General features: G+C 41.0%; 1 protein-coding gene across 6 annotated transcripts in view; it reads left to right on the forward strand.

Annotated features, from left to right (window-relative positions):
- ASPM (assembly factor for spindle microtubules) overlaps window positions 1-12,344 on the forward strand; it is a 67,494-nt gene that overhangs the window by 12,970 nt on the left and 42,180 nt on the right. For 5 of the 6 annotated variants that reach the window (XM_027122145.1, XM_027122148.1, XM_027122147.1 and 2 more), the window contains exons 4-7: window positions 8,409-8,513; window positions 8,916-9,062; window positions 10,765-11,010; window positions 11,289-11,356. In XM_027122145.1, the coding sequence (XP_026977946.1) occupies window positions 8,409-8,513; window positions 8,916-9,062; window positions 10,765-11,010; window positions 11,289-11,356 (566 nt within the window). The remainder of the gene's footprint in view (window positions 1-8,408; window positions 8,514-8,915; window positions 9,063-10,764; window positions 11,011-11,288; window positions 11,357-12,344) is intronic. The other variant, XM_027122144.1, reaches the window with a different exon arrangement.

Genomic DNA, 12,344 nt, shown 5'->3' on the forward strand with positions numbered 1-12,344 from the left:
CCCATCACACCACCTGGGGGGATGCAGAGGAGGCCTTTACACTCCCTGTGCTCCGGGGACATCATTCTGCTCAGCCTTCACTTGGCCGTTATTTAGGAATGAAGACGGGGCACCTGAGCTCCTCATTCCTTTGGGGAAAACTTCACCATTCCTTCCCTAGCGCTCACAGCCGTACTACCGCTGTCTGCCTTGAAAACTGTTAGGGCCAATCCCATCATGACCTTTTAACCCCAGTTCCCTCAGACGCCAATCAAGCTCCCCACAGGGGAACAAACCACACAGGTTATTTAACAGGTAATTTTAAAAGAGTTCTAGGACTCCTAGGAAATATCCCCCTCTGTATTTTATCTCATTTTTCTTTGCACACCGCCTAACTGGGACCATCTTCCACTCCTTCTCCACAGCTCTTTACAGGGTCTGTGCCCTGTGGACTCACTGCCCTTCCTTAGCACCTGTCTTCTGGACACTCCCTCCTGTTCCCACGCTGAGCCTGGCCCTCCCTCGAGAACACTGCCCTCATGCAACCCTCTCCAGCACTGGCTGTCTTCTCTCCCGCTCCTCTGGCCTTGAGTATCTCGGTGGGACAATGGACCGCCCGCCGTCTCATATCTGCTTCCAGACTATTGCTTCTCCTTTCTTCCTTAAAAACAAACGAAAAGAAAGCAAACAGCAACAAACAGCTTGAAGTTCATTTTTCATACTATCCCACCCAGAGTTCTCCTTGTTACAGTGAGAGATAACTCGAGATTTTTACATTTGGCTCATGAGACCTTCTCCAAAACTACTACTTTACGATGATTCTTTATGATCCCATGATTCTTGTAGGAGAGCCTTCCAACATCCTGGCGTGTTAGCTCCAGCGTACTTAGGCCACACTCTCCTAAAGGCGTCTCCCTCGCTATGATCTCAGCATTTTCTCTAGAACCCAACTAATCCAGCCCCATTTCCCCAGCCGTCACCTCATTATATCCTCACTTTCTTACTTATTCAGCTTGGATTCCACAGTTCCTCATAATCCCTTTGTTCACCTCTCTTACGTTCATTGTGCTTGTCCGGCAAATTCCAATCCCAGCCCAAGTCTGCCTGCTCTGTGCCTGGACCTTGCTGGTTGGTCTTCAAATTCCTGACCACTAACCGTAGCTCGTCTTGGCTCTATCCTCCCGGCTTATTGACTTTATCACTTTGCTGCAGCCTATCTCATCCCTCCCTTCTTCTCGAGCACCCCCTCCCTCCGCTCAGGGTGGATAACAGCAGTGAACATTTACTGACTGCGTTCTCCGCGGCCCTGGTTGTAAGTGCTTTGCTATTTCCTCCTCTCATACCTACCTACAGCAATCATACCGAGTAGATGTTGTCATGGATACATGTTGAAGATGAGGGAATGTACGCATCCAGACGCTGAGTAATTTGCCTAAGGTCACGGGTGGTAAGTGGTTGGGCTGGGGTACCACCTGGTCAGGAGGGCTCCGGAGCTGGTGCTCTGCTCCTTCCCCAACCTGCTTCCTGCCTCACTGAGGGAAACTTTCGCAGCATCCACCACCCCGCTGTGTTTTCATGCACGGCTCCCTTCCCTCCTATTACAGCCTGAAAGGTCTGCACGCCCAGTGAGGCCGGGCTCTACCGGCACCAAAAGCCCGACGCCCTCTACACGGACGTTGCTTTAGCAGCTGCCTTCTCTCTCCCACATCTCCAGTGTTTTACTCCCTACTGGGTCATTTCTGATTGACACACAGATGTGCCGTTCTTACCTCCAGCTCCTAAAGAAACAAAGACTTTTTGCTGATACCACTTACCCGTTCAGGCCCTGCTCCTTTCTTCTGATTTCTTTTAAGCAAAACTCTTTGAAAGAACCTAGGTATCCACTTTGTGATAGTTCACTGAGTTCTGTATACTTTTCCGGGTAAACATCGTGCTTGAATTAAAAGGTGCTTTCTAGTGTAAAAAAAAAAGTCACTTTGAAGGTTGCTTATGTTAGCTGTTTCCAATTCCTCACCTATTGGCTGAAACCGCTTCAACCAGATTTTGACGACTCTACTAAAACTTTTCCTGTCAAGGTCATGAACACATCCACACTTTGAGTCCAGTGGTTATTTCTCAGTCTTCATCTTGAACTCTTAGGCAGACTGATGCTTCGAATCTCCTTCTTCTCGAAATGCTTTATCCTGCCAGCCGCACTTCCTCCTGGTTCTTTTCCCGCGGCACTGGCTGCTTCTCAGGTTTCTCTTTGGAGCACTGTGTCTCTCCAGCCTCCCAACCTTGGAGTACACGAAGACTTAGTCACTGAACCTTGTTTATACTTTCACTCATTCCCTTAACGATCTCAGGCCATCTCACAGCTTTCAATACTATCTGTACATGGAGGCCTCACAATTTTATATCTTTGGGATGGACCGCTACTCTGTAGACTCATTTATCCAACATCTAATATTTCTACTTGACTGCCAAATGAGCATCTTTAATTTGTCCAAAACCAGCCCTTTGCTATCCCCACTCCCGTGACACGTGTACCTGGTGTATCACTCCCGACACAGCACTTCTGTTATGACCTCCTCTCATTTCAGGCCCCAAAGCTTGGGATTGTCCCTAAGTGTGCTTCTCTCCTACCCTTTCTCTATAAATGCACACGGTCTGCCTGATTCCAAATTCAGTCCATTGACAAATCCTATCTTCTGTTCCTTCCAAGTATCAATACATTCAGGATTGGATCACTTCTCACCATTTCTGATGGCACCATCCGAGCCTGTCTGTGACTCTGCAAGCCCCCTAACAGATCTTGCTTTCACCCTTGCCTTCTCTGGAGTCTGTTTTCCACTTAGCAACCAGGGCCATACTTTTCAAATATTTGTTAAGTGGATGCTAACATTGTCCGTTACTATGCCCCTGATGACCTTTTGTCTCACTGGAAGCCAAGTTCTTACAATGATGATGCACAAGGCCCTGTAAGGTCTGTGTTGCCCCAATCTCCTCCCAACCTCCGTCGTTCCTCTCTGTCCTTGCTTCTGTCACCCTGGCTTCCTTGTTATCCTTGACCCTTCAACATTCTCTTCCCTCAGGGTATTTGCTGTTAATTGTCCCCTCTGTATAGAATGACTTCCTTCTCTAAGTCCCTTATATCAGCCTCAAAAGGGCCAGTAACTTGCCCAAGGTCACAAAATCTCCTAAAATAGAGCCACGGTTTAAACTCAGGTCTCCCTGTCTACAACGTGCATGTTCTACCACATCTTTCTATCCTACTGTGATTTGAGAAAGAGAGAGAGCGGTAGACATGAGGTTTTTATTTTGGGCACTGACCAAGGATGACAGTTTTGGAGATCCACCAACCTCAAACTTGTGATGTGCCAGTTAGCTCGAGGCACTTGGTGTCCAGGACGTGGCTTTACCTGCTTCCTTCCTCAGAACCTTCAGCGGCCCTCTGCTGTCACCAGATGATTTCCAAGCTCCTTATTCTGTCATTTAAGATTCTCTTCATGTGACCTCCCCTTATCCAGCCTGCTGTCTTATTATTCAACAACATTCTCGCCATGCTACTCTTGCCATTCTGTCCAGGTATCCTCTTTTGTTGTTGTTCTTAACATCTCTCAGCATACATAATTATAATAAAAAATTGTTTCTTATTATGTGGGAGCTTTTCAGATTTGCTCTCACGACAACTTTCAAATACACAGCGCAGTCTTATCCAGCCGCCCCACTGGACATCACACCCCCAGGACTTACTTTATAACTGGAAGTTTGTAACTTTTGACCCCCCTCACCCATTTCACCACCACCCCCAGCCCCATCTCTGGCAACCACCAATCTGTTCTCTGTATCTATTTGGTTTTTTTTTTAAACAAGTTTATTTTCTTTTTTTTAAATTTTATTTATTTTTGGCTGTGTTGGGTCTTCGTTTCTGTGCGAGGGCTTTCTCTAGTTGCGGTGAGCAGGGGCCACTCTTCATCGCCGTGCACGGGCCTCTCATTGTTGCGGCCTCTCTTGTTGCGGAGCACAGGCTCCAGACACGCAGGCTCAGTAGTGTGGCTCACGGGACTAGTTGCTCCGCGGCATGTGGGACCTTCCCAGACCAGGGCTCGAACCCGTGTCCCCTGCATTGGCAGGCAGATTCTCAACCACTGCGCCACCAGGGAAGCCCTGTGAGTTTGTTTTTGTGTTTCCATCAGATGCCACATGTAAGTGAGATCATATGGTATTTGTCTTTCTCTGACTTATTTCAGTCAGCATAATGCCCTCAGGATCCATCCATGTTGTTGAAAATGGCAAGATTTCTTTCTTTCTTATGGCTAATTAATATTTCATGGCATATGTATACAACATCAATGACCACTTAGGTTGTTTTCACCTTGGCTGTTGTAAATGATGCTGCTGTGAACATGTGTCTTTCCAAGGTAGTGTTTTCATTTCTTCAGAAAGTACCCAGGAGTGGAAGTACTGGATCATTTGGTAGTTCTGTTTTAAATTTTTTGATAAATCTCCATAATGTTTTCCATAGTGGCTGCACCAACAAGGGTTCCCTTTTCTCCACACCCTTCCAGACTTGTTATTTGTTGTCTTTTTAATAACAGCCGTCTGACAGGTGTGAGGTGATTTGCTCAATGTGCTTTTGATTTGCCTTTCCCTGATGGTTAGTGATGTAAGCATGGTTTCATGTATCTGTTAGCCATCTGTATGTTTTCTTTGGAAAAATGTCTATTCAGCTCTTCTGTCCATTTTTTAATTAGATGGTTTGCTTTTTGCTATTGAATTGTATGGGTTCTTTATATAGTTTGGATATTAACCCCTTATCAGATATATGATTTACAAATATTTTCTCCCATTCAGTAGGCTGCCATTTCATTTGGTTGGTGATGTCCTTTGCTGTGCAGAAGCTTTTTATTTTGATGTAGTCCCACTTGTTTATTTTTACTGTTGTTGCCTTTTCTTTGGGTGTGGGATCAAAAAAATCATTGCCAAGACTGATGTCAAGGATCTTACCCCCTATGTTTTCTTCTAAGAGTTTTATGGCTTCACGTCTTGCATTTAAGTCTTTAATCCATTTTGAGTTATTTTTTGTATGTATGGTATAAGATAGTGGTCTAGTTTCATATTTTTGCATGTGGCTGTTCAATTTTCCCAACACCATTTATTGAAGAGTCTCTTCTTTCCCCATTGTATATTCTTGGCTCCTTTGTCATTAATTAATTCGCTATATGTGCATGGGTTTTTTTCTGGGCTCTATGCTGTTCCACTGATCTGTGTGTCTGTTTTTATGCCAATATCATACTGTTTTGATTACTGTAGCTTTTGAGTCTAGTTTGAAATCAGGGAGCATGATGCCTCCAGCTTTGTTCTTTCTCAAGATTGCTCTGGCTATTTGAGGTCTTTCTTGATGGTTCCGTACAAATTTTAGGATTGTTTTCATTCTGTGAAAAATGCCATTGGAATTTTGATAGGGATTGCATTGAATCTGTAGATTTCGGATAGTATAGTCATTTGAACAGTGTTAATTCTTCAAATCCATGAACATAGGAATATCTTTCCATTTATTTGTGTCTTCTTCAATTTCTTTCAACAGTGTTTTATAGTTTTCAGTGTACAAGCCTGTCACCTCCTTGGTTAAATTTATTCCTAGGTATTTTAGTCTTTTTGATGTGGTAAGAATCTTTCCGGTAGTTTGTTATTAGTGCACAGAAATGCAGCAGACTTTTGGACATTGATCTTATATCCTGCAACTTCATTGAATTTGTTTATTGTTCTAACAGTGCTTTGGTGGTGTCTTTAGGGTTTTCTATATATGTAGCATCATGTCATCTGCAAATAGTGACAGTTTTTACTTCTTACTTTCCAATTTAGATGGCTTTTCTTTCTTTTTCTTGCCTAATTGTTGTGGCTAAGATTTTCAAGATTATGTTGAATAAAAGTAATGAGAGTGGGCATCCTTATCTTGTTCCTGACCATGTATCCTCTTATTAACTTTCATATATGTTGTTTTCTCACTAACTCAAATCTTTCACTGATTTCTAGTACTTTATTCCCTGATGACTTTTTCCTCTATGTATATTCCCTTAGCAAATTTGAATGCAGCATACGAGACATCTCGTATCTACCTGTTAACTCCATTTCTTTGCTCGCATCATTTTATTTACTATGGAAATATTCTGACCAGATAACAAATTCTTTGAATGTAAGGAACATATCTGTTTTGACCTCCTACAAGGTGTACACTAAATGATGAATGAATGACACAGTAAATGAATGAATGAGCAAATAAACCACTGATGTGTTGACACTTGAACCTGCAGTTTGTTTGAGGTGGCCGCCTAGCTGAGCTGAGCCTCTTTGCAAGGTTTAAAGAGAATTGCACACACTGGATATCTGATTTATGAGCATGGTAACTCACTAAGAGTGTCTGCCTTCTTTCTATTCTGACAAACCCAGGAGAGCAGAAAAACAAGTCAGTTTTTCAAGATGCATTTATTCAACCTTGATAAGGTACCTACTATGTCCTATGCATTGTTCTAGGCTCTGTGGCTACAAGGAGAAAAGGTATCATTCCTGTCCTCAAGTTGTTCCCAGTCCTTTGAGTTATGCACAGGGAATCACGAAAGCACAGAAGTGGGGGCACTTTACTTGGCTTTACGTGACTGACAAGAAGCTGTGAGACCTGTCCAAAGAAGGTTCCCACAGAATAAAATGGTTCTAGGCGGAGGGGCCAGCTTTTGCAAGCCTTCAGAATGAGGAACTTTTCCTCATATTTTTATTTTTAAATATGTTACAGTGCAAAGACCCTTATAACCTAATAACTATTATGTAACAATTTGGTCATACTCCTTATTTTGACAATTGGAGTAGATTTTCAACTCTTCTAAATCAAAGCTGAGCAAACTTTTTCTCTAAAGGTCCAGATAGTAAATATTTAGGTTTTGCAGGACATACGATCTCTGTTACAGCTGCTGAGCTCTGCCATTGTGGAAGGGAAAACAGCCATGGACAATGTGTAAATGAACAGGTGTGACTGTTTCATACCATCTGCATGTGTCATGAAATATAATTGTTTGGAGGGTTTGTTTTTTTTTTTTCCAACTAGTATTTATAAATGTGAAAATTCTTCTTAGCTTGCAGACTGTACACAAACAGCCATGGGCTGGATTCTGCCCTGGGCCTTAGCTTTCCCTCCTCTGTCTTTATTGGCTTCTTGTTTGCATTGAGCAGCAGCATGAGCTGGTGTGAAACCTGCCTTTGAGGGAGTGAACTGCGTCCGGACAGGTTACTTGTAGGGACCACCCACTGTCTCCCTCATCACCGGGGTGAGGCACGGGGACCCATCAGGGCTCTCATTCTCCATCACTTGCCTAGTCAGTTGACATTAAGCCTTGTTAGTTCTGCTGTGAAAACAACTCTTCTCTAATCTGTCTCCACTGCTTCCGTGTTCCTTTAAGTTCTCATCATAGCTAACTTAGGCCCCTGGGATAGCTTCCTTTTGGCTTCCATCTCTACTCTTGACTCCTTTCAGTCCATTGTCCATTCTGTCTTCTGAAATATATATGATGGTGTTACTGCCTGGACTTTAATCCTTCACTGGCCCACCAGGTACTTCTAACTGAATAATAGTACAGGCTCTGGAGCTATACTGTCCAGCTCTGCCACCTACTAGCATGCGTGACTTTGACCAAGTGGCTTAGTTGCTCTAAGCTCCAGTATCCTGATTCCATAAAATGTAGAGAATAAAAGCGCACTTCTCATAGGTTTCTGGTGATGACTGCATGAGGTAACCTAAATTATAAGACTCTGATAGTGCCTGGCACAAAGTATTCGACTGTTAGCTGTCACTGTTATTTTTCATAGTATTGAATTCTTTTCTACCTCTTCCAACCTCTTTTTTGTCTTGTTTTTCTTATCTGTGTTCTTGGCTCCGGGCACTTTGCAGTTCAGTGGAAGGCCCCGTTCCTGGTGTGTCACGTCCACTGCAGGGTCAGCTCAGGGTCACCCCTGCCAGGAGGCTGTCCCGCCGTTTAGGTGACTTAGCTCTCCCTCCCCTTGTCCCATGACTCCTCATGTGTACTTCTCCTTATGCAGTGTATTGTGATTCTTTCTACACTTCTGTGCTAGACCGAGAGCTTCCTGAGGGCCGGGACCACGTCCTTCCATTCTGCGTTCTCAGCACCTAGCACGGAGTCTGCTGTATATACACACACAGTGAACTGGTTGAATCTGAACCCTAGCTCCTGTAGACACAAAATGTATTGTAGTTTCTGGTCTGTAACTTCAGACATAAGTTTTATTACCCGAGTTCATACCCTGGCACATAGTGTTTATTCAGCATTTTCTAAACGGATATGATTTTGGAGAGCCCAAATCTTAACTTGACAGCAGTTCGTTCACAGAATTTATTTCATTTTTTTAATGCTATTATTCTGTTTTCTCATATATTTTAGAGTCTTTAGGACACAGAACTCCTAATTTTAAAAAAAACAAAAAGACAAAACCCATTGTTCCTGTGGCACAATCTAATTTGACCTTCATAAAACCACTAAAAACAGGCAAGTGTTTAATATCTTTAAAGTCTATGAAAAACTGACATGGAATGAAGCATTAATTGCATTTCAAATGGAAATGAATTGATACTTTTTTGTCAAATAAAGGCTTTGAAAAATTGTTAAAGTGTGTATTCAAATAACAGGATATTTTCTCAGAGTTCAATGAAATTGACCCACCTTACTTGGGATTTTTAAAAAACCAGGAGGTACGGCCATACTTTTTCTCTTTTACTTTGACTACATTTTATACTCAAAATGCTTTCAACTATTTCTAGGAAGTAGTGAAAAAGCAAACATTGTTCAGTGTTTTAAAGGTGGTTTTGCTGGTAAAAATGGTCTTTTGCTATAGATTGTATAATAATTTAAAGGAAAATTTCTTATGCCATAACCTAATTGTATTCTTAGGTATTCCTAGACACCCAATGCCATTTGCTGCAAAAAACATGTTTTATGATGAACGCTGGAAGGAAAAGCAGGAACAGGGCTTTACTTGGTGGCTAAATTTTATATTAACTCCTGATGACTTCACTGTAAAAACAAATATTTCTGAAGGTAAACATTTAGTTAATGTTTAAATTAAATAATACTTTTGTTTTAACAGGTAGTTTTTAAAAATATTTATTTTTATTTTAATATATATTTCTTAATTAATTTATTTATTTTATATTTATTTTTGGCCGTGTTGGGTCTTTGTTGCTACATGTGGGCTTTCTCTAGTTGTGGCGAGCGGGGGCTACTCTTCGTTGCAGTGCGTGGGCTTCTCATTGTGGTGGCTTTTCTTGTTGCGGAGCGCTGGCTCTAGGCACGCAGGCTTCAGTAGTTGCAGCACGTGGGCTCAGTAGCTGTGGCTCGTGGGCTCTAGAGTGCAGGCTCAGTAGTTGTGGCCCACGGGCTTAGTTGCTCTGCGGCATGTGGGATCTTCCCGGACCAGGGCTCGAACCCGTGTCCCTGCATTGGCAGGCGGATTCTTAACCACCGTGCCACCAGGGAAGTCCCTTAACAGGTAGTTTTTTAACGTGATTTTTCATTCTTTAGTTATACATGTTTATTATATTGTAGTTAATGGCATGGCTCGCTAGATCATTAACACAAATACTCAAGATTGTGCGGGTGAGAATTTTGTGCTGAAAGTTCCGAACTTTACTTTTTCTTTTTGCTTTATCTTCCTGCTCCTCAGCCAGTTCGATTTCTAGCCTTTACAGTGAATGGGTTTTACTTTAGTATAGATTCAGTCTGCACTAACAGTGAGACATGGCTGCCTAGAAATCCAGTTCAGTCTTAGCTGCATTAATAAAGTGTAATGTCCTGGTGAATCAATTTAAGTCTTATGTGGCCTGATTAGGGATGTTGTCTCCACTGTACCTTAGTTTAAGAAGTTTGTAGACAAGTATATAATTATGAGGGCTCTGAAAACCAGTTGATATGGGGAATTTTAAAAATATTTCAGTGTTTGTTCTGGAAAAGAGAGAAACTCAAGTATAGAACAGGATGGAAACATGATATCCTTCAAATATTTAAAGAGTTTTCTCCTGAGAGAAGGAAGCTTCACTTGGGCTGCTCTCCCATGGAAGTTGGTATAGGGATCAGTTCTACTCAAGTTAAGGAAAAACCCTTTAAAATATTTAACTTGCCAAAGCAACACCCAGGCTGACTTTAGGGAGATGCTTTCTCCATTGCTGCAGTGTTCCAGCAGACACTGGTCTGTAAGTGTCAGAGAAGTGTGTATGGGAATTTTACATTAAAAGTCCCTTTGATTAGATGATCTCTGAGGTACTTTATTTTCCAAAAGTAAACAAAGCATGATTTTTAGTTCTCTTTTTGAGAGAAAAAGTGTTTTATAAAAATTCAAATTGCATTTCAAAATTTAACTGATTTTAACAAATCACATTCTTTAGCAGCTTAGCTTTCTAATTTATAAAGAGGGTGGAAAGCAGCGAAACCAGTCAGGGAGGCTCTCCCATTAGTCTGGGTTAGAGGTGATCATGTTGGAACCTGGACAATAGTGGTTGTGAGAAATGGTTAGACTTGGGGTACAGTTTGAAGGCAAGAGCCAAGATGTTGCAATGATAGCATGGCCTAAGGTTCTGAGTGAATGGCGACACCTTTATTTTGAGGTGGGAAAGAGAAGAAGCAGGCTGGAAGGGGCGGGGAATAGGTTCTGTCTTGGCCATCGTCAGTTGCATTTATTGCAGGGTTTTAAAATGTATATAAATATTGTTTAACCAAAAACATTCTTTCTTTCGTTTTTACCCAGTAAATGCTTCCACTCTTCTTTTGGGACTGGAGAGTCAACATAAAATAAGTGTCCCGAGAGCTCCTACCAAGGATGAAGTGTCTCTCAGAGCTTATACCGCTCGCTGCAGTTTGAATAGATTACGTCGTGCTGCGTGTCGCTTATTTACTTCTGAAAAAATGGTTAAAGCTATGAAAAAGCTTGAAATTGAAATTGAAGCTAGGCGGTTAATTGTTCGAAAAGACAGACACCTCTGGAAAGATGTGGGTAAGAAGATTATAGAAATCTTGAGATTAATTGTTTAAAAACACTCTAGAAATTTTTTATTTCAGAGTCAAATATACGTACATGGTTTCACTTTGTGGCCTAAACTTTCACAAACTTAAATGTGATCATGTATGTATATTAAAGAGTGGAAGTATACTTTAACTTATTTCATATATGTGATTTTCCATTTTGGCCACTGAATTCTCTCCATGAAATTTTATTTACTGTCTCTATTTGATTAGTGATCTGAGCTTACTTGCTTTTCACATGTATTTCAGGAGAACGACAGAAAGTCTTGAATTGGCTGTTGTCATATAATCCTTTGTGGCTACGAATCGGCCTAGAGGTAAGTACACCTTTCAGTTTTTGAAAAAAGGAACATCTTTTTATTATATACTTTTAATAGACTCTTTAATAAAATGATGGTTTCACTTATAAAGTCATTTGGTTAGCTTAATTGATCTTTCAGTATGAAATTTAAGGTCCCTTAATAAATGCTCATTAGGTTAATAGACCCCATCATTATATATTATTGCCATTTTGTTATACAGCAATTTTCCTGTTAGTTTCTTAAATATATACAATATATAATTTGGTACCAGATGTAATAACAAGTATAGTTAGCTCCTTTCTGAGCATTTACCAATGACAATGCCAGGGTGTTGTAAATACATTTCCATATTTAAATCTCTATAAAACCCAGTGAGGTATGTATTATTATTTCAACTTCACTGACAAAACAGAAGCTCAGATGCTAAGTGACTCGCTGAATGCCAATGACTGGTCGGGACTGGAATCTACACCAGTCTGATGCCTTTGGAACCATTTTGATGGAACACCTCTCATGGAAACGTCATCGGAATTTGAGTTTTTTACATGGGGCCTGGTTCAATAATATTTAGAATGTTAAAACTAACTGAATTAGAAAGCCACTAGGAGTTGACTCTTAAAAATATTCTTTTATTACAATCCTCAGTGTTTCCATTTCCTTCAGTCTTTTACTGGTGTACTCATATTTTGTTCAGGCTTTTTGCTTTTGTCATGTGGGATATCTCATTCTTGCTTCAATTACTTCTAGGCTTTTGAATTAAAAAACTTTGGTACTGAAAGGAATCTTTACAATAATCTGGCTATTTATCAAGGAATTGAGGCAATGAATAAGAAGCCTACTCTGGTCACTCAGCTCGATAGTGTCCTTGCTAAGACTTCTTACTTTAATTCTTATTTCAATTGATTTGAAATTCAATTCAATTTCTTATTTCTTTCAGTGAAAGATTAATTAGAAAATTATATATCACCTGGCTGTGCTTTCACATGTCAAATAGTTCCAGAAC

The sequence above is a fragment of the Aethalodelphis obliquidens genome, unplaced genomic scaffold (assembly GCF_003676395.1).
Source record: "Aethalodelphis obliquidens isolate GAN/ISIS:26980383/991018 unplaced genomic scaffold, ASM367639v1 scaffold24, whole genome shotgun sequence".
In the NCBI taxonomy this organism is placed as follows: Eukaryota; Metazoa; Chordata; class Mammalia; order Artiodactyla; family Delphinidae; genus Aethalodelphis; species Aethalodelphis obliquidens.